This window comes from Dreissena polymorpha, chromosome 3, assembly GCF_020536995.1.
Source record: "Dreissena polymorpha isolate Duluth1 chromosome 3, UMN_Dpol_1.0, whole genome shotgun sequence".
In the NCBI taxonomy this organism is placed as follows: domain Eukaryota; kingdom Metazoa; phylum Mollusca; class Bivalvia; order Myida; family Dreissenidae; genus Dreissena; species Dreissena polymorpha.
In genome coordinates, this window is record NC_068357.1 from 115114496 (window position 1) to 115137062 (window position 22567).

At 34.4% G+C, this 22567-nt stretch overlaps 1 protein-coding gene across 13 annotated transcripts in view; it reads left to right on the forward strand.

Annotated features, from left to right (window-relative positions):
- LOC127871109 (dynactin subunit 1-like) overlaps positions 1-22567 on the forward strand; it is an 81413-nt gene that overhangs the window by 33639 nt on the left and 25207 nt on the right. For 11 of the 13 annotated variants that reach the window (XR_008045101.1, XM_052413804.1, XM_052413806.1 and 8 more), the window contains 7 exons: positions 430-483; positions 2186-2317; positions 5465-5548; positions 8463-8483; positions 9057-9077; positions 13038-13103; positions 15993-16095. Coding sequence is in view for 12 of the 13 variants with exons in the window: in XM_052413804.1 (XP_052269764.1) it covers positions 430-483; positions 2186-2317; positions 5465-5548; positions 8463-8483; positions 9057-9077; positions 13038-13103; positions 15993-16095 (481 nt within the window). In the remaining variant the exon portion in view is untranslated. The remainder of the gene's footprint in view (positions 1-429; positions 484-2185; positions 2318-5464; positions 5549-8462; positions 8484-9056; positions 9078-13037; positions 13104-15992; positions 16096-22567) is intronic. The other 2 variants (XM_052413805.1, XM_052413807.1) reach the window with 2 other exon arrangements.

The window sequence follows — 22567 nt, forward strand, 5'->3', positions numbered from 1 at the left end:
GGCATAATGCCAGAGCGTAAAGTGTCGTCCCAGATTAGCCTGTGCAGTCCGCACAGGCTAATCAGGGACGACACTTTCCGCCTTTATGACATTTTTTGTTTAAACGAAGTCTCTTCTAAGCAAAAATCCAATTAAGGGGGAATGTGTCGTCTCTGATTAGCCTGTGCAGACTGCACAGGCTAATCTGACACGACACTTTACGCACTGGCATTATGCCCAGTTTTCCCAGAACGCGACTCATTTATATGTGTGTGTGTGTGTTCTCGATCTTGCTTGATAGGTTGAGACTACAATTGTCTGAATATTATGTATTTTCACATTTGGATGAAGAGGAACATAATCAGCTGCTAAAAATTAAATGAAGATAAAATGTTTTGTGATTTAGTTTGTGTACTCTGTAATGTATTGCAAATAATGTTCATGTTCCAGTTGGATGAAACTACATCTGTGGAGCTGTTGGAGAAATCCATTAACTTCTTCCAGGTATTGGGGCCAGTATTTTTGTATTATTATCCCCCGCCATAGGCGGAGGGATATTGTTTTGGCATTGTCCGTCCATCCGTCCGTCTTTCCGTCCGTCCGGCACTTTTGTGTCCGGAGCCATAAGTGCTTTGGCGGATTTCATTCAAACTTGGTATGAGTATATATATGGATACGAGGATGATGCACGCCAAATGTCACCATCTGTTAATAACGGAGTTATGGCCCTTTGTATCTTGAAAAAATGTTTTTTGAGTGTCAAATATAACACTTTTGTGTCCAGAAGCATATTTGCGGGGGATATCAATTCAACGAATTTGCTTGTTTAAATGTATGCTTAACTGTAGTGAAAGCATAATGTATGGATTTTTTAGTTCAAATGAGCAGACTTCAGGTTGGTATTTTGTCTGTCAAAGATAGCAAGCATTAAATAATAACTGAAGGCAATGTTTTGTAAAAAAAATCTATAGTTTGTTTAAGAAATGCCAGTGTTTACTTCTTAATCCAAATACTTTGCACTTGTTTTCAGAATAATTTTGCTCTAGTGGTATGTGTTCCCAGCTTAGCTTGTTTAATAATCATGTTTGGGTGTATCATTCAAGACTTCATCCTCTCAATTTATACGTGATTGTTGGCTGTTCATGCAGAATATACTGGTTAATGGTTATTCCATGTGTGTATATAGGGTTTGCAATTGTCATTTTACTTGCACAGAATAGAATTGTCCCAGTTGAAAGAAAGTCATGTATTGACTTGGTTTCATATCATGAAATGGGGTTTTGAGTCTGGTTTGTTCCAATAGACTTACTCCTGAATAGGCTCGATTTTGGAAAAAAAGACTAATTGGTAGGTACAAACAAAGCTGACACAGTGAAAATGCTTAACCGTAACAACAGTTACTATTGAATAAAAGTCTGATTATGTGTTTAAAACACTGATGAGTTTTCTGGTATATATTTTCCACATGTGCTCTTCAACTCTTACAATTGTCTCCCTTGCATTCACCACAAGACTGGAGGAGTATTCCCCCTTACATAAGCAATCAGATAAAAGAGTATTTTCCCTTATACTATGAATATCAAATTAAACTGTACAAAGTTAACACTTTTTGTACCTACTGATTAGAAAGATTTTTTCAATGTTTTTGAGATCTGATAACACCTTTAAAGAATAAGTCATCCATTAACCTGTTGACATAAAATGTGACTTTGTTGCTCAGTGGAATACCCTGTCATTATTTACACTGTCATTGTACTACAGGATTGTGAATTCATTGTCAATACTGCCCTCATTTGTGAAAATGTGTAATAGTATTATTTGAGTTTGTTTCTCACTTATTCATTGGCAATAATACATACCGGCATGATAATAATAGCATAATGTCCAAATTGGGAACTGTGTATGTCATATAAACTCTGCTATTTTAAAGCATGCTTGAACTAACACAATTTAGTTGTTTTGTTTTATTGTTAGTGTGTGCATTGTTTGTAAAATGCCTTTCTATTTATCTTTTATTTTGTCCTGTTTATAAGTATTTCTTGTTAATCTTGTTAAATGTGGTGTTTAAAAAATATTAAACATGCAAGTACAAACCAATATTCATCATTTATTAACAATTTAACTAAAAAATACACACCTGAGGTGCTAATTTTAACATTTTTCCTGATTTTACCTTGACCTAATTATTCTACTTATGTTTCCATAGCAACTGTACTCAGTGCACCTGTCGGGTGAAGAGGTCAACTGCACGACCTTCATGAACGACCAGACCAGACTGGTCCTCAGTGCGTGTGAATGCATCACGACAGATATAGGACGGCTCAAAGTCCTTATTTTGGTGAGATGGCTGAGTATTTTATTTGCGATGTATAATTGTACTTGAGCTTATTAAAATAGCAATAATTTGCTTTTTTGGTGGGGAAGAGTTTTCAGCTTCATGAAAAATTTACAGATGTAAGATATGTGTAGCATCTTGAGAAAACCTGCCTAGTGAGCCAAAATATTGATTTTTATTTTTGTACATCAGATGACAGATGTTTTTATTGCTATTTTTCACTTGAATAAAACTAAGATAATTGCAAATATATTTAATTTTTCAATCTTTATAACAAATTTATGTAATATATTGGTGAAATAACATTGTGCATTTGAAGTCAAAATTTTAGCTATAAGTCACATTCTGCGGAAACTGGGCTTAATGCATGCGCATAAAGTGTCGTCCCAAATATGCATGTGCAGTACGCACAGGCTAATCCGGGACAACACTTTCCGCCTATACTGGATTTCGTTCAAAAAGACTTTCTTTAAGTGAAAAATTCATAAAAGACTGTGCAGGCTTATATGGGATGACACTTTACACACATGCAGTGCGCAGGCTAATATGGGATGACACTTTACACACATGCAGTGTGCAGGCTAATATGGGATGACACTTTACACACATGCAGTGTGCAGGCTAATATGGGATGACACTTTACACACATGCAGTGCGCAGGCTAATATGGGATGACACTTTACACACATGCAGTGTGCAGGCTAATATGGGATGACACTTTACACGCATGCAGTGTGCAGGCTAATATGGGATGACACTTTACACACATGCAGTGCGCAGGCTAATATGGGATGACACTTTACACGCATGCAGTGCGCAGGCTAATATGGGATGACACTTTACACACATGCAGTGTGCAGGCTAATATGGGATGACACTTTACACGCATGCAGTTAGCTAATATGGGATGACACTTTACACACATGCAGTTAGCTAATATGGGATGACACTTTACACACATGCAGTTAGTTAATATGGGATGACACTTTACACACATGCAGTTAGCTAATATGGGATGACACTTTACACACATGCAGTTAGCTAATATGGGATGACACTTTACACACATGCAGTTAGCTAATATGGGATGACACTTTACACACATGCAGTTAGCTAATATGGGATGACACTTTACACACATGCAGTTAGTTAATATGGGATGACACTTTACACACATGCAGTGCGCAGGCTAATATGGGATGACACTTTACACACATGCAGTGTGCAGGCTAATATGGGATGACACTTTACACACATGCAGTGTGCAGGCTAATATGGGATGACACTTTACACGCATGCAGTTAGCTAATATGGGATGACACTTTACACACATGCAGTTAGCTAATATGGGATGACACTTTACACACATGCAGTTAGTTAATATGGGATGACACTTTACACACATGCAGTTAGCTAATATGGGATGACACTTTACACACATGCAGTTAGCTAATATGGGATGACACTTTACACACATGCAGTTAGCTAATATGGGATGACACTTTACACACATGCAGTTAGCTAATATGGGATGACACTTTACACACATGCAGTGCGCAGGCTAATATGGGATGACACTTTACACACATGCAGTTAGCTAATATGGGATGACACTTTACACACATGCAGTGAGCTAATATGGGATGACACTTTACACACATGCAGTGCACAGGCTAATATGGGATGACACTTTACACACATGCAGTTAGCTAATATGGGATGACACTTTACACACATGCAGTTAGCTAATATGGGATGACACTTTACACACATGCAGTGCGCAGGCTAATATGGGATGACACTTTACACACATGCAGTTAGCCTAGTTTTACCAGAATACGGCTCATATTATAACATATAAAATGTGTTTCATCAACATGGGCAATCAACTGCAAAAACATATCTCTATATTGTATTCTGAAGCGCTAGTAGCATGTTTTATATGTTTACATATGCTGCATTACTATTTTATTACTGAAACACTTTGAAGCAATTGTTTGAAAATTGTCAAAAAAAGTATCCAGTTTCAAATTCTTAATGCTATGCAACAGAGACTTGGTAAGGTAGCACTTTCTTGTAGCCGACAGTCAGTCTGTTGTAAGAATGTTCGGTCGCCTGTTATACCTGAAAATTGCAACTTTCTCTTCCGTCATTTTTGCTTCCCATTATGTTTTAACATATTTGATAATGTTTGTTGAAAGCATATACAAATTTCGCTATGTGCTTCCGGCCTTGATTTGCTTAAGTGCCAGGCTTGATATACATTCACAAGTCTTCCCTTTGATATACAAAAGCAGTGTTGATGCAAGCCTATAGCTAAACAAACAAACAAACACGTCTTAATGCCGAGCTAAGCCTTTATTTGTCAGTCAGCATTCCGCTGAAACATGACTGGCATGTATGTGCCCCGACCCGGGATCGAACCCGAGACCTCTGGATTTCAGCAAGCGCCTTATCCACTGAGCTATGGAGGCACATCTGTCATTTCAGACATAGTGTTGCTATATTTAACAATGATAATCCGAATTATAACAAAAAAATAAAGATGATGAAAAAGAGATATTAAAACTAAATGATTTAGAAATAATATACTTATAAAAAAGATACCTGTGATACTTTTAGATAATTTACATTTCAACCATTAATTTGTATGTAAAAACAACAACAACAGAAAACCTTGAATTTACTTCAAGTATTCAATAGTCTGGTTATAGCCTGCCACATAAAGTAATCAATTAATATAATCTGAAAAACAATACAGAAGAGAATCACCTCATTAAGTAAATGATTATTGTCTTGTTTTATTTTTTATTAAAAACACATGTTGATTTATAGATGTGTAATAAACAATAATTTTAAATTGTGATTCATGTTCACTTAACAATGTCACAGTAATGAGTTTGTTAACTTCATTGATTAGCTATGCTCAAAATTCTAATTAAAATATTATTCATATTTTTTCTGTTTTGAACTTATGATTTGCGATGAACGCACTGATCTATTTTTATTCATTTTTGTTTAAATGTTTACATATATGTTTAATATATGTCATGATGTATAATTTAATATGTTAGCCTTGATTACTATATAGTTGACTAATATTTCTGCTGCATATACACACTGCAATAATGTTTATTATTTATTTTTAAGCCTGGACATGAGAATACAGAAATCTCCATTCTGCTGCGAGACCTGGAAAACTACAACAATGATGCCCGGATGTGTGCTAGAAAGGTAAGAGGATCAATTGACAAGTGAAATAATCTGCTTTGACTGTACAAATCAGATAATGACTGTGTGTTTATATGATGCATGTATGTATGATCTAACCCAAGATTCTATTTCATACCTTATTTTAATAATCAAGTTTCGGCATTTGTTTAGGAACTAAGGTTATGGGTAGCCTGCTCACACATGTCTAGAGTGAGTGTAAAATAAAATACGGCATGAAAAGTCTGCATGTGTCAGATCTTGTTTATCACATGCTTTTAGATGACTCTTTTCTGGCGGACAGGCTGGATCTATCAACCTGGTCATTTTTATTATGCCCCTGGTAGGGTGGTACATTTGTATACAGCAGTTGAACTGTCCGTCAGTCCATAAGTCCGAAAACTTTAACATTGCCCATAACTTTTGCAATGTTGAAGATAGCAACTTGATATTTGCATGTGTATCTCATGGAGCTGCACATTTTGAGTGGTGAATGGTCAAGGTCATCCTTCAAGGTCAAAGGTAAAATATATGGCTTCAAAGCGGCGCAGTAGGGGGTGTTGTGTTTCTGACAAACACATCTCGTGTTGTTCAATGACTTCAGTTCACATAAACCAATCTTATGAAAATTTAAATATAGCAAGGTTGCTTGTGATGGTATTCAAGGCTTTTCTTGACAAGATCAACGCCACTATTATTAAAAAATAGAAAGCAAGATTCTGCTCAATTACATAAGTTTGGCTGGAGTAATTGTACAAACATTATGTGTGTATCAAGTTTACATGAAGACATAGTTTGAGATTGCATTCGGCGCCAGCTTGGTAAAGGTCAGGTCACTGTTACTAGAAAAAATTAATTGCTCATCGGTGGTTTCTGGTGATTAACTTTAATTTGTATTGACCAATTTTGTTTAAACATAAAGTATAGCAACTGTGAATTGAGACCGAATTTTGAACCATAGTTTCGGCATTTCTTTTTATGTCCCCCACCACTATAGTGGGGGACATTGTTTTTGCCCTGTCTGTTGGTTGGTTGGTTGGTGTGTTTGTTTGCTTTAACATTTTGCCATAACTTTTGCAATATTGAAGATAGCAACTTCATATTTGGCATGGATGTGTATCTCATGGAGCTGCACATTTTCAGTGGTGAAAGGTCAAGGTCATCCTTCAAGGTCAAAGGTCAAATATATAGCTTCAAAGCGGCGCAGAAGGGGACATAGTGTTCCTGACAATTACATATCTTGTTTAGGATCATTTTGACTGAAAATAGAAAAAATACATGAACTGAATAATTTATGTTAGGATATAGGTATTGCCCCGAAAGTGTGTGTTTAGGTAGCTTATAAGCAGACCTAGCTTTAGATTTAATTTGGGGCCCGTAAGTTCAAGGGCATGGTCACTTCTACTAGAAATAGATAACATTTCTGCTGAAGAATTTGAGTTTGTATTGAATGTGTGTTTGTAGGAAAGTATAGAGCTGACATTTTGTGTGAAGGTAGCTTTCATGCTGACTAAGCATAAGACTCAATTTGAGATCAGGTAATACAAGATCTATGTTGTTGTTTATAACACTTGAGAAGACTGCTTCCGCCCAATAGTTTGAATTTCTATCATTCAATCTTGTATGTAAGCATTTGCAGCTTACATGAGACATAGATTGGGGTTTCATTTGTGGCCATTCGTAATGAAAAAAATATTATTCGTAATGGTTGTGTAACATGGTAATAAGGTACAGCATGTGATACAAACCAGTTTTGTAATCTACAAGTGTCTTCTTAAAGTACTTTAGTACTGGTACAGAAAGTCACAAATAAGGGATAGTCTTGTATAATTTAGCCATGTTTTCTAATCTATGATGGTTATTGTCCCCTACCGGTGAAATCGGAGGGGACTTATGGTTTGCACTCCGTCTGTCTGTCTGTCAGTCAGTCCGTCACACTTTACTGGATCCTGCGATAACTTTAAAAGTTCTTAATATTTTTGATGAAACTTGAAACATGGATAGATGACAATATGGAGATTATGCACGTTATTTCATTTTGTTCCTACATCAAAAATTCTGGTTGCTATGGCAACAAATATATATAATTTTTTTTTTTTTTTTTATATTTTACTGACAATGGTGGAGTTTCACCGGTAGGGGACCATATTGCTTGGCAATCTCTTGTTCAGTTTTTACTTATATTTAGTTTAATTATCCCCTGCCATAGGCAGAGGGATATTGTTTTGACATTGTCCGTCCGTCCTTCCGTCTTTCCGTCCGTTTTTCCGTTCGTCCGTCCTTCCGTACGTCCGGAGCCATATCTTGGAAGTGCTGTGGCGGATTTCATTGAAACTTGGTATGAGTATATATATGGATAAGAGGATGATGCACGCCAAATGGCATTGTACACCATCAGTTAATAACATAGTTATGGCCCTTTGTATCTTGAAAAAATGCTTTTTGTGTGTGTCCGGAGCCATATCTTGGAAGTGCTGTGGCGGATTTCATTGAAACTTGGTATGAGTATGTATATGGATAAGAGGATGATGCACGCCAAATGGCATTGTACACCATCTGTTAATAACGGAGTTATTGCCCTTTGTATCTTGAAAAAATGCTTTTTTGAGTGTCAAATATAATACTTTTGTGTCCAGAAGCATATTTGCGGGGGATATCAATTCAACGAATTTGCTTGTTTGTTATAGATCTTTCAAATGTAAGGGCTAATTTAAAATAAGTTTTTGAAAAACGCATATGAAAAATAGTAATTATATGGAAAAAATAAAGCATATTAAAGATTTATTTTGTAATTGAATAGCATGTTTGAATCTGCATGTTAAAGTCTTGTTGTCACTTTATATTTGTAGTTTGTATTTCATTTACTAACAGTGATTGTTTTTTTTTTGTTTTTTTTTTAAATTCTTTTAATATATCAAACTTATTGATCGTTAATTAGATTGAAACTCGAAATGCACAGGTAAATTTTGACATTGAAATTCTGCCAAGTTTATTTAGGCATTGGGTTATGAGTTGTACATTGTACTTGTATTAATTTTCTGAACCCAGATATACATTTCCAAGATGTTCTGTTGAAGTTTCTGTAGCATGGTTATATCCTAAGTGAACAGAATCTTCTGTTTGGATATGATTTGCTCTTAACCTGCTTTATTTTGACTTTGGTTGAAAAATTGTGGGATGAAGTACAATTTTGTCTCATTTTATGTTGTTTTAAAAGTGACACTTTTTTCATTTTTTTTCTTTTTGCTGTTATTATTTTTTGTTTATTTAAAAAGAGTCTAATTGCAACAACAATTGACGTGTGTATGTTATATTTTATAAATTACCTAACGTAAATCTTCCTTTAAACATAAAATACATAATATATAAAATATATTGGGATTGTATTGGTTCTCAAAATATAATTTATCTGATATAATGTCGTTTTTGTTGTTGTTTACATATACTATTATCCACATCTGTAACAAATCATTTTCGTGTTTTTCATGTTTTGTTAGTCAGCATTATCACCCAATATTGCATGCGTTTTCAGATATTTTCGATATTGTCTGCGGTATGTATCCTGTGTGTTTGCATTTCTTAACCAGCAACGCAGTGTGTTTAACACATTTGGGATACCATGAATTACAGTCTTTTGGAGGTCTATTAATTCTTTCAGTGCTGGAACCGAATTTTGAAGGCCTTTGCAAACAGTTTGGATCCCGATGAGACGCCACAGAACGTGGCGTCTCATCAGGATCCAAACTGTTTGCTATTCTTACAGTAGTCTTTGGGAAAAGAAATCGAAGAAAATGCTAATTTTAGAAATTCAGCAGACGACATTTTAGCAGACGACAAATTTCCCAGCATGCAAAGGGTTAGAATCATACAGAGAAAAGGCAAATGTGATTGCTGTGTTTTCTGCATCAGGATAACCATTTTCATTTGTCTTTTTTTGTTGTTAAAATTTTAAAACTACCAACGGTATCCAGTTGAAACTTTTAACACTTGCTCTGAATAATTAAATATTTCTAAATTATTTTTTATTCATGCTATCCCAAACATAACAAATGTTTAAAATTGTCTGATATCCACAAACTTTTAAGAGAGAAATTCCTTTATAAAAACTGCAACATAGAAAATGGTGCATTATACAAATTGATGACTGCAATTGTAAAAATATTTAGATGAGTGGCAATAAAACTTTTCATTAAGTTCTTGCAGTTATATTGTACTCAATTCCAGCATGAATCACATGTAAGAGTTTCTTGGGGTCACTATTGCTATGTTAAGTATTTGCAAGCATGCATTATTAAAAAAGTTCACATCTTCTGTTTTTGATCACAGATCAGAGGTTTCATACTGTCAAACTAACATAGCTTTACCATGAAATGTTTTGATTGATACAAGTGGAAAATATTTGCACACTTTTTGTTAACATTTATGTAGTTTTCATAGGCTAGATAAAATATTTTTGATAGGCTTTTAGTAAACACCAGTCCTGACATAGTATAGTTACAGTACTTTAAAACCCTTTCCTGCTCATAAGAAAATTGAAAATGGCTATATGCAACCAGCATATAACCAGAACTGCCTACAAGTAACTCCTGGGCTGTCCAGGTTTTATGCTGTTTGGTGCTTATATGTATTGTAGGGTTGGTAATGAAGCCTTTGAAACTTGAATCTAGCACAAAATGTCCTTAATTGAATTTCATTTTCTGAGGGACCACAAAAGCATTTAAATGCGTATATGAATGCTAAAGAGTTGATTAACAATGTCATAATGTCTTTAGGGGTTTCTTAGTTATGAAAAAGGATAAAAGTTAGTCACTGTGCTTGAAGTGAAGTTTCAGTGATCAATTGTGTCTTGTTCTGAGAAAACTGGGCATAAAGCATGTGCGTAAAGTGTCCTCCCAGATTAGCCTGTGCAGTCCTCACAGGTTAATCATGGACGACACTTTCCGCCTAAACTTGATTTTCGGTAAGGAGGGACTTCCTTGAAACTAAAAATACCATTAAAGCGGAAAGTGTCGTCCCTGATTAGCCTGTGCGGACTGCACAGGCTAATCTGGGACGACACTTAACGCACATGAATTAAGCCCAGTTTTCTCAGAACAAGACACAATTATTGTATCTACTTTACATTTTCTGCCAGATACAATAGTTTAAGGGTCAGTATGGAATCAGTGCATTATTTTTCAGCACAAATTTTGCCTATATGTTTTACTATAACATTTAGCAAAATTTCAAGCTAGTTTGACCTCAGATTGTGTGGGATTTATTGCACATATTAGTTGAAGAAGCTATGAATATTAATAATGGAAAAAATAAAGATCAATTAAACCAATAACATTAATACTAATCTGTTAGATGAAAACTTGATAAAAGTTTTAGTAGACCAAGTGTAAATTGGATGCACTTTGCTGCCACAGCCTCATTAGAATTGTTTGGCATCTATTCTTGAAACTGCGAGTCAGTTTTTTAATCAAATGACTCATTTACAGCCATGAATTTATTAACTGATACTTTTTTTATTTGATTACCTGAGCACAAAGGTCTTTTGCTGATTTTTTGTGATCACCTGCTTTTGTCCATCTTAATGTGTCCTGTGTGGTCAACATTTACCTTTTTTGACATTCTAGATGCCTCATTTATTGCTCAATATTTATGAATTATTGTAAGAGTGTTTGTCCCAATCATATAAACAAATCATATCATATATGAAAAGTGGGTTATCTAGGGTTAAGAACATGGTCCCTAGATTGAAATTTAAAAATCTTGCAAACACTATGAGAGGTCTTATTTAAGGCCAACATCTTTATTAAACTTTGTAAAAACATTTGTCCTAATGCAATCGTGGAAGAGTTTGTAAGCATGTCTTGTAAGGTAAAAAAAAGGGTCTCTAGGTAAAAATTAAAGAAAAAGCTTGTGAGCACTTGAGGGGCCATATTTATTGTCCAATCATTATGAAACTTGTTTAGAACATTTCTCTTAATGATGATTGGGTGGAGTTTGAAACTGGGTTAGATTGGGCCAAGAACTGGGTCACTAGGTCAATGGAAACCAGAAGCTGGTGAACACATTGGAGGCCACATATAATTCCCAATCTTCATGAAACTTTGTAAGAACATTTGCCTCAGTGAGTTCAAACCTAGGCCACATTGTATCAAAAACCAGGCCACTTGGTTTACTAAAAAGCTTGTGAACACTTTAAGAGGCCACATGTTTTTTCCCAATCATCATGAAATCTGCTCAGAATTTGAGTTCAAATGATATCTTGGCGGAGTTCTGAAATAGTTCTCGAAACAGCTCAGTTTTTTAATTCTCAGGTGAGAGACCTAGGGTAATCTGCTCTTTGCTTTTTTTTCAATAGTGTTTGTTAGCAACATGACCATGAAAACTATTTCATCCCCCAATTAATAGTTTACTCGTATATATATGTTGTGCTTTTGTAATTCTTGTGCGGCTATTCTGCTTCACACAATTAAGTCTAAAGGCTTTCAAGAGATGGATGTTTAATTGCCATAACTCGAATTGCAGAACTAGAACTTCAGCCATGTTTGATTTGCTTGATCATGTTGAGTTCAATTATCATTTAGTTAGATAATTCAATTTTATTACTTTTCTTTTGAAGGCGTGTTCTTGTTTCAGTAATAAATTGTATGTGGCAACATTAAATATATGGAAACAATAATATATATTTATTGTTTTAGTAAGATTTTGGTTAATGTGAATGTGTGTACTGTAATATTTATACGAAAGTGACAAGTTATTTAGTAAAACCATAACAATTATCAATTTACCTGACACTTGCACACAAATAGTTGAAATTTAAATTTGTGTAACAAATTAGCTTCAAATTGATTTATGAATCAAAATCCAATGGACATAAGATTTAATCGATCATTTATCTGTCAATTATCAATTAACTGATAGATTACTTAAAAGGAGTGTTGCAGTTTTGGTCATTACTAGTAACAACATAAAATATAATCACATGAAAAGTACAGAAATAATGTTGTTTCTCAGAGGGGATAATCATGACTTTCAAGATGGCGATGTCCGTGCCAAAATAGCTTTTCTGGCCTTTTTATACCCTTTATTGATTTTATTAAGTTTTTACATGCCATCATATCAGTCACAAGTGATAAGTGTTTATTTCGTATTGATATTCCCTTTAAATCTCTTCATTACAAGCTACATATTTTCTTAGCGGGAGCTGTAATTTTGTGATACTGCTAAGAAATTTTGTTGCAAGTAAAGTCAAGATATAGAGTAAATATTAAATACTAAATTAAAGTTAAACACTTGCTGATATAACTGGGAAGTGAGTGACATTTAAACAATTAAAAAAAAGTAATAAAGGGTATAAAACATTAAAATATACCTGTTTCAACACAGACGTCACCATCTTGATCGTCACATGATTACCCCCTCTGTTTCTATTATTTTTATTTTTTTGGCACGAAACATTTCAGATGGTTTGAATACTGTTTAGTTATGAAGTTTTGAATGTATATCATCTATATTGCAGGTGAAGCGCCGTCTACCGCAAGGTGACTTTGCAAACACTGCGACTCCCCTGAACTTCAGCAAGGAGGTATGCTTGTAATTACATGAATAGGCCCTGGCTCTGGAAACACTGGGCTAATTGCATTTCCCCTTTTATGGTATTTTTTATTATGCCCTTGGTAGGGTGGCATGTAGCAGTTGAACTGTCTGTCTGTCCGTCAGTAAGTCTGTCCGAAAACTTTAATATAACTTTGCCCATAACCAGCGTTTTTCCTCACCTCTTTGGGACTTGTGCCAATACCGGTCAAATTGGGAAAATTAGCATCGTTTTCATCAAAATTGGGAAATTTATTGATTATGCTCAAAGCTAAATAAAGCATATTCTAAACTAAAAAAACTGTGCGATTTCTGGTTTATTTTATATTTATTATTGAAGAATAATATATGGGCAGAATAAAATACTTGCATTTGCCATCCAGTCAAATGTGACACTCCTGTGTATTCATACTTAGAATTTAGAAATCAAAAGTAAACGCTGCTATGTAGCAATGATTAACATCTTTAATATCAGAATTGTATCTATTATCATGTTTAATAGACATTTAAAAACATCTGAACAATCAAGGATTGTGCATGTTATGTGACATCAATTGCATACATCTAATATATTGAATAATCAAGACGTGTTATAACAGCAAAATTATTCATCCAAGTGATGTCTGCAACAAATTAAATTAAAATCACATTTTAAATTTTAACTATATACCAAACTATGCTAGATAATAATCTCGATTTGGAACAACAGCTATTCCACTTCACATACATGTGTCTTGCAAAAGTTCAGTAGCACAGACCTTACAAAAGGAATTACCAGGTTTAAGAATAATTCAACTTTTAACTGCAGAGAACACAGGAATTCTCTTGTTCAAACATGGTCTGCTTGCTCAATTTATCAGAAAGTATAATATTTGAAATATCACAATCTACAACTTGATCAAAACATCAGTTTTTTATGCAAAATAGTTACAAGAGAATACAATAACATTACTATAACTGCTTACAATTCAATCTTTAAACCCAGTTGAACAATTTGGCCAGTGGTACATTTAAATTAAAGTCTTGTCTTTCTTTGCAAATTAAACTCACAATGCAATCAAAGACCTTCTGAAATATGCGACGCCATCGTTGCTGGTAATTCGCGAAAATGTGTTGCGTTTTGATTAAGGTTCCTCTTATCGAGTACAGTAGTATTCAGACAACGGGAACCAATCGCTATATCATCATCAACACTTGCTGCGGTTACTTCCCCTGTTGATAACAAGCACTGACTTAAGTTTTACTCGATTTTCGCCGTAAAACAAAAGAGTAAACATCGCACATTTTTTTTCCTGTGAATGGGGATTTTTTTTATTTGAATTTGGAATTTTCATTTTGAAATTGAGAAAAATGGTTGCATTGGGAATGGTGCCAATTTACGGTACTAACTTTATATAGAGGAAAAACGCTGATAACTTTTGCAATATTGAAGATACCAACTTGGTATTTGGCATGCATGTGTATCTCATGCAGCTGCACATTTTGAGTGGTGAAAGGTCATCCTTCAAGGTCAAAGGTCAAATGTATGGTTTCAAAGCGGCGCAGTAGGGGGCATTGTGTTTCTGACAAACACATCTATTGTTCTTTAAGGAAATCTCTCTTAAACAGTGTCGTCCCAGATTAGCCTTTACAGACTGCACAGGCTAATCTGGGATCACACTTTACCCACATGCACAGGCTAATTTGGGATCACACTTTACCCACTGCACAGGCTAATCTGGGATCACACTTTACCCACATGCATCAAGCCCAGTTTTCTTAGAATGGTGTCTTAATAGAAAACACATTTTACACATGGGTTGCCTTTTAACTGGGATCAGTGACTGTCCAAAACAAGATTTGATAAGGGGTGGGCCTATATGTATAATGTAAACATGATACTGCAGTTTAGATGTATTATTGACAGGTTACATGAGTGAGGTATTTGTTTGTCAAATGTTGACCTCTAGATAAGATATTTATTATATACAAGATTGAAATAAGAAGAATCTGTCAATGAGAATACTCTGTCAAGTATTGTGTATTAAATATGCAATTTTACAAATATGGGTTTAACCCTTTCAGTGCGGGAACCGAATTTTGAAGGCCTTTGCAAACAGTTTGGATCCTGATGAGACGCCACAAAACGTGGCGTCTCATCAGGATCCAAACTGTTTGCTATTCTGATAGTATTCTTCGAAAAAAAATCGAAGAAAATGCTAATTTTAAAAATTCAGCAGACGACATTTTAGCAGACTACAAATTTCCCAGCATGCAAAGGGTTAAATTAAATTATAGCATATCAATTGGCATCTAGCTAGGTGAAAATTATGTTTTAGGGTTAACATATGAAAGTGTCTCGAATGAATGTCGCATATGCAGTGCTTCAGCTAGGATTTGAAAAGGGCAGGAGTGCTTTTTTGTCAAAAGAGCACTTTCGACGCGCAGTATTTTGTCAAAAGGGCACTTTCGAGCGCGTGGGCATTTCTGGAATGCTTCCTGTTGCATGTTAATTTATATGTTATTAATAATTGTTAAATATATTATTCCCATTATTTCTAAACCATTCAAATAATATGGCCACAATGACGAATGAATTACAATGTAATAAGAGATTTATTATTTATCATATGTAAAAAAATGGGGGGGGGGGGGGGCTAGTAAGGGCAGGGCGGAGGTTCAGAAGGGCTGAGCTGGGCGCCCTTCAATTTGAGCCTAGGTGGAGCACTGCATATGTATCTTAAATCCAAATGTCAATTTAGACATGCTGGTAATATAAATTATATGCTTTCATGTCTAGTGAAAATTAAGTATAAGTATTAAAAATATGATTGAATTTCATATGCATCTTATATGCAAATATTTAGGAGAGGTACAATTGGATGCACGTTTGTGGTTGCAGATTCAGGAGCTGATCACCACCACTGGAGGTCACATGCTGAAGGTTGCGAAGACCCTGCAGTTCCTTGCAGCAGGGTCCGTACAGCAGGCTGCTCTCCTTACAGGTAGGGGGCGTGAGCTTACGCCATTTTGTCCTTTTGATCTGTGCTAACACAATCTGCATTTGTCAGTTTTTGACAGACAGCACATATTTTCAAAAACATTTTTAATGTGCTCAATTAATTGTGCCAGAGATCAATTTCTAATGGAATAATAGGAAGATTGCTACACCATTTAAATGCCCTTTTTAGCTCATCTATATATTTTGAAAAAAAATTATGAGCTATTGTCATCATCTTGTCGTCGGCGTCTGCGTCGGTGTCCGGTTAAGTTTTGTGTTTAGGTCCGGTTTTCTCAGAAAGTATCAATGCTGTTGCATTCAAACTTGGTACACTTACTTTCTATCATGAGGGACTGGGCAGGCAAAGTTAGATAACTGTAGCGTGCATTTTGACAGAATTATGTGCCCTTTTTATACTTAGAAAATTGAAAATTTTGGTTAAGTTTTGTGTTTAGGTCCATTTTATTCCTTAAGTATCAAAGCTATTGCTTTCATACTTGCAACACTTACTAACTATCATAAGGGAAATGTGCAGGCAAAGTTATGTAACTCTGACTGGCATTTTGACGGAATTATGGGCCCTTTATACTTAGAAAATTGAAAATTTGGTTAAGTTTTGTGTTTTGGTTCACTTTACCCCTAAAGTATCATAGATATTGCTTTCATACTTTGAACACTCACAAACTATCATATGGGGACAGTAAAGGACAAGTTGCATAACTCTGGCTGTCATTTTTACAGAATTATGGCCCTTTTTTGACTTAGTAACTTTGAATATATGGTTAAATTTTGTGTTTAGATCCACTTTACTTCTAAAGTATCTATTGCTTTCAAACTTCAAATACTTTCATGCTATCATGAGGGTACTGTACCTGGCAAGTTGAATTTTACCTTGACCTTTGAATGACCTTGACTCAAGGTCAAATTATAAAATTTTGCTAAAATGGCCATAACTTCTTTATTCATGATTAGATTTGATTGATACTGTGACAAAACAACTTTTTTAAAGATCATCTAATAAATGACCACCACACCCTCACACTATCCCCCCCCCCCGACAAAAAAAAATTTTTTTGGAAACGGTTAAAAACACAAATACTTATTTTTATAATTTTATTTTTGAAATACCGTCAAGAATCCCCCCCCAAAAAAGCATTTTTTTTCAAATTTGGAAGATAATGTAATAAATGACCACACCCCCACACTATAACCCTCTCCACTCCACCCCTCCCTCATTTGTGATTGAAATTGAGGTCCCTTCACCTCTATAAAGAAAAATAGATGAGCGGTCTGCACCCGCAAGGCGGTGCTCTTGTTTAAAACTTATATTTGTTAATACTGAATAAAATCATCGTACTTTTTTTCATTTATACAATTGATTATAAAAATAATAATAATAATAATTGATATAGAAGGATGACATACCTGTTTTTAGTTGTTCATATGTTTAACAAAAATCAGATTTTATTAACTCAAAACCAGCATTATGGCTTATTTTAATTTCATTATTACCCTTCTTAATATAATTTACTGTTTACAGTGTTTTATATTACATGATTGTGTGTTTTAGGCCGCCCAGGTGGGTTTTTTGAAGTTGATATTAATGATAGATAGATTATTGCCTTCAATCTACATCACTTTTATCTCATTCTTATTATTAATAATTTATTATGAAATTTTCCATTGAAAATTTTTGTAAGTTTAAAGAGATTTCTGAGTGGTCAATTATTACTTTTTTGTCATCCAATGAGATGAAGAGATGCTGTAGTTTGTTGGCCAAGCTTTTAACTGCATTTATAAGAGGCTTGTTTGGACCTATGGACTGTTAGTCCTTTAGGGTTATTTTATAACTTGTGTTTGTGCCAATCCTAGTTCCGTATTATTTGAGTGCTAAATGCCTTGTTTGGGTGGTTTTTAATTTAGAATAGGTATTTTAAACAATCCATACTAACATTTTTATTGATAAATAAACATGAAAACATTTATCCCAATTCTTATCACGAATTTGCAAATGATAAATTATAATTAATTGACCACACTTCATTTAATTAGGCAGAGGTATATTGCTTTTTACCTCTCCTTTAGTTGGTAAGAGGGAATGTCAACCATTTTGTTTTTGCAATGAATCAACAGATAACTTTCACCGTTTTGACCTATGATCACCCAAACTGGTATGCTGGTTACTTGGAAAGAAAGAAAAACACCTTTTGTATTTTGCTCTGGATTGCTGTTGTCTACAAATGATTGACATTTTGGAAAGTTGCTACATTTTTTTCAGTTTGGTGATTTGGTTATTCATTGTGAAATCAAAGGTCAGGGTTAGAGGAGATTCAATCATGAACTTCCCATTCAATTAGATATAACAGAATGCTTTGAAATACCACTCCCCTTATTGGATTGCTGGTTACTCTGTTGAAAGGAAGATGTCTATTTAATTTGAGGTCAAATGTCAAGGTCACTGGGAAAGGAAACGTGAAACTTGTTTTTGCATGATGTATAAATAACGATTTGACAAAAATATTTCTAAATTGTTATGCATATAAAAGAGTTTGCAGGTTAGTTTTATAGGAAGGAAGCCCCTAACAATTTAGAGATAACAAAATTAAAAGTTAAGGTCAAGAGGCGTACAATATTTAAAAAAATCTATAACAATTGCTATTTTTGATGACTTGGCTTTAAGTCTGGGGGAAAGGAGGGAATGTGCAGGTTTTTAAACATTTCTTAGTCTCTTTTGAAATAACATTGTAAGATGATAAGTGGGCAATAATGTTCAAACAAAAATCATGTTTTTATCTTAACACGTAACTACTTTAAGGAAACATAAAACTTGAAGTTCAAAGGAGGCACAGTTCTACAGGTAGAATTTTGCACGTTTGAGAACAGCGTTTGAGATGTACAGAATGTTTAGTATAGAAATTCACATTAACACAATAAAGCACAAATACTGCAGTACATACTGCTCATCTGGCCTTGGTGCATTGGTATCAGAGAGGACATTAGTGAGCACAATACTCGTGTCATACACAATCTAGATATGATAGTAGATACACACACACTTTCTGTTGATGTACAATAAGCCAACATTACAGCAGTGCAGACTGCATATCTACCCTTGGTTCTTCGGCATTAAAGAGAAAACGAGTGAGCACAATACTCATACACACTCTAGATATTAAATATTAGATATATTCACACTTCCTGTACACTTTTAAGTAGTATTGTTTTTTGACTTAAATAGGACCAATTACCAACTCATTTTGTTATTTAGGTATTTGAACATCAGTTTTGTATTCGAATTTTTTATGTTTAAAATCGGTTCTAAACACTATCAGAGAACATGTATGTTTGAACTATGTGGTTTAATGAAATATTTATGAATTAATTGTACACATGTTAGATGTTGATACTAACATTCATAAAAATTAATAGGTTTCAATATATGTGTTTGAAAATTTGCATAGCCTACTTATTGTTAATATGATTTTGTCATTTATGTGGTGGTAAGTTATGTATTAATTGTATTTATATTGCCAGTTTTGATCTTTGTTTTATCTTCTGGTAAGGTCACTTTGTGCACTAGCTCTTTTTAATACATCACTGTTGGGGATAGGTAGTTTTAGTTGTAAAAAAGATGTATTTTAACAGGCTGTTATTGCTAAGCCATGATAATAAGAGAGAGGATAACTTGTCACATGGTTATTTTTTTTCAATTTAGTTATACTTACTATAGTCTAATTTTTATCGCTTGAAAGCCACTATTTTGATGTCATTGGTACAGTTGAAATTATGTTCACAAGACATTCAAAGAATTCCCGGAATTGAGGAATGAGCATTACTTTGTGTGCATGAATTTTATTTAAACTAAAGACAACAACATGAATGGGTGTACTGTTTTATTAGCTTTTGGTGGACCCATTTAGTTTGTGTTTACAATAAAATGAAATCATTATGCAATCATTTTAAAGAATAGGGTGTTAGTAGGCATAAAAGATACATTAATCAAAGTACTGACAGTACTGGTGTGACGATGCTTTTGAAGAGGATTGATGTAAAGGCATCTATTTAAGTTTATCTTCATCACCACAATTGTGTATGTGGGTACGAAAATTTTGGATAGGAAAAAAAATGGGTACGAAAATTTTGGTTACAAAAATTATGCCAAAAAAAAAGTTGGTACGAAAAAAGATTTGGTTACGAAAAAAAAAATGGGTAGGAAAAAAAAATTGGTTAGGAAAAAAAAATTGGGTTAGAACAAAATTTGGATACGAGCAAAAATTTGGGTACGAAACAAATTGGATACGAAAAATGTAGGGTGTAACGAAAAAAAAATAATGGGGGTACGGGGAAGTACCGTAATTACTCTATGTTTTCGGACACTTAAAAATAATTTTTTATTTCGTGTCCGAAAACTTAGATACGAAAAATATTTACAAAATACAGGTGTCCGAAAACTTAGAGTCGAAAATTGAAGTCATACATGCCATATGTCCCGATCTCGGCGGGACAGTCCCGCTTTTGGGCCCTTTGTCCCGCCGTCCCGATATGAGACGATTTGTCCCGACATTCATAAAAAAACCATGTAAGGTCTATAGGATCCCAATAAAATTTGCTATTCAAGCTCTGTTTTGCTAACACTTACCCCCGCTTATCCCTTTATTGCCCCCAATTAACAATCCGATTCTACTTATCGTGTGTACCAGTGTTGTTTATGACACCTTATCAGCGATTTATCGGCTAATTATTGATTTCATCAGGTATTCACACCATGGTGGTCTTCAAGATAGTGGTCGCTTATTGCTATCGATAGTTGTATTATAATGAAATAAATGTTGAAAATGTGTTTATTTTTGTATTTGTTTGAAACGGTTTACAAAACAATTGTTTTGTAAAATTAACTCTACGTCATTAATGAGTCTTTTACATTCAATGTTTAGTTCCAAAATAGCGGGATAATCCGAATGTGCAATATACCAAAATCGCAACAAACAGTCCAATAAGTGATACCCATCCTGTCTAGTGTAATTGGGTGTAATTGTAATAAAAACAACGAGGTGCTATGCATGACAGTTTGACCCTACTCCAATTAAGCTAAAAACCACGAGGTGCTATGCATGACAGTTTGACCCTACTCCAATTAAGCCGCGACAATTGACAAGTAACAAACTGCAAATGGATACATGCTTAAAAAAACATCGAAACAAACAGTAAAAGTGGTACCCATCTTGTCTTGTGTTATTGTAATAAAAACAACGTGTTGTTATTCATGACAGTTTGACACTACCCCAATACAGCGCCTGACAATTCACAATTCAGTTTAATCTGTGTATATAAGAAGAAAACAAAATATGATTATTAACATTAGAGAAAAATAATTCGAGTAAAGCATCCATACACTTCTTTTGTCCTTTTGTTTTTGTTGGTGTAAAAACGGTTGAGGCGTTGTTGAGAGTTAAAATGAACACAAAGACGGTTTGCTTCCACCAAAAACCTACCTCTGAAATGTGTACGGCCGCGCATTCCGTGTGTAACTGATGTAACTGTTCGGTAGATAGTTTACTGTAACCCGCATTGTGTCACACCGGTCTTTACTGACGTCACCATCTATGTATAGAATGCTGTAACCCGTACTTTCAGTGTACTGGATAGCCTCCCCTGCGTTAATGTTTGCCACTGAAATTAATATAATGAGTATTGTTGTCGTAATGTTCTAGTTTTTGTACTCTAAAAAGATGAATATTATCCTCGTTGTTTGCTATTGTCTTATTTTATAAAACTTTTATTATGTTTTAGACTCCATGCTTCATATCAGATGTTTTATGTCTTGAATAAATGTATCAAGAGTATTTGTTAGTACTATACTGACTACAGTAAAGGTGGAATGATATATCGTTTTAGGTGTCCCGCTTTTGGGTCAAATGTCCCGACAATTTTTTATGGAATGTCCCGCTTTGGGCCTAAAAAATTATGGCATGTATGTTGAAGTGTCCAAAAATAGTGTCAATTTTATCAACGTCACCGGTAATAGCACGCGCTTGTAAAATACCATGCTGTATAGTATAAATTACAGTTATATATTTTTGCACTGCATTTTAAATAATTTTAAATGCTTAATTTATTTGACAGAAAGTTACTGCAAAGTTGTACTTTGACCAACGATTTCAAAGATGAGCAATTAATGTACCAATACTCGCTAGTATGAACCTGTAATTACCGCAATAAAAAGCAAACTATGAATTCTTTGTTTGTTCATTTCCGATAATTGTTGTCTAACACCTTCCGTTTTTCGTAAAACTTGCAATAGGGTGCATCACACTTTGAAGTGTTTAGTATTTGTCACAGTTATTTAATTTAGAAGGGGTAGTACAATTTCGGTAGATAATTGAACTGTTAATTGGCACTTCCCCTGGTAATTGTCATAACTCTTATGCTATCGGGCGAAACACTTGTTTAATATCGGTTTACAAGGTTATTTACCT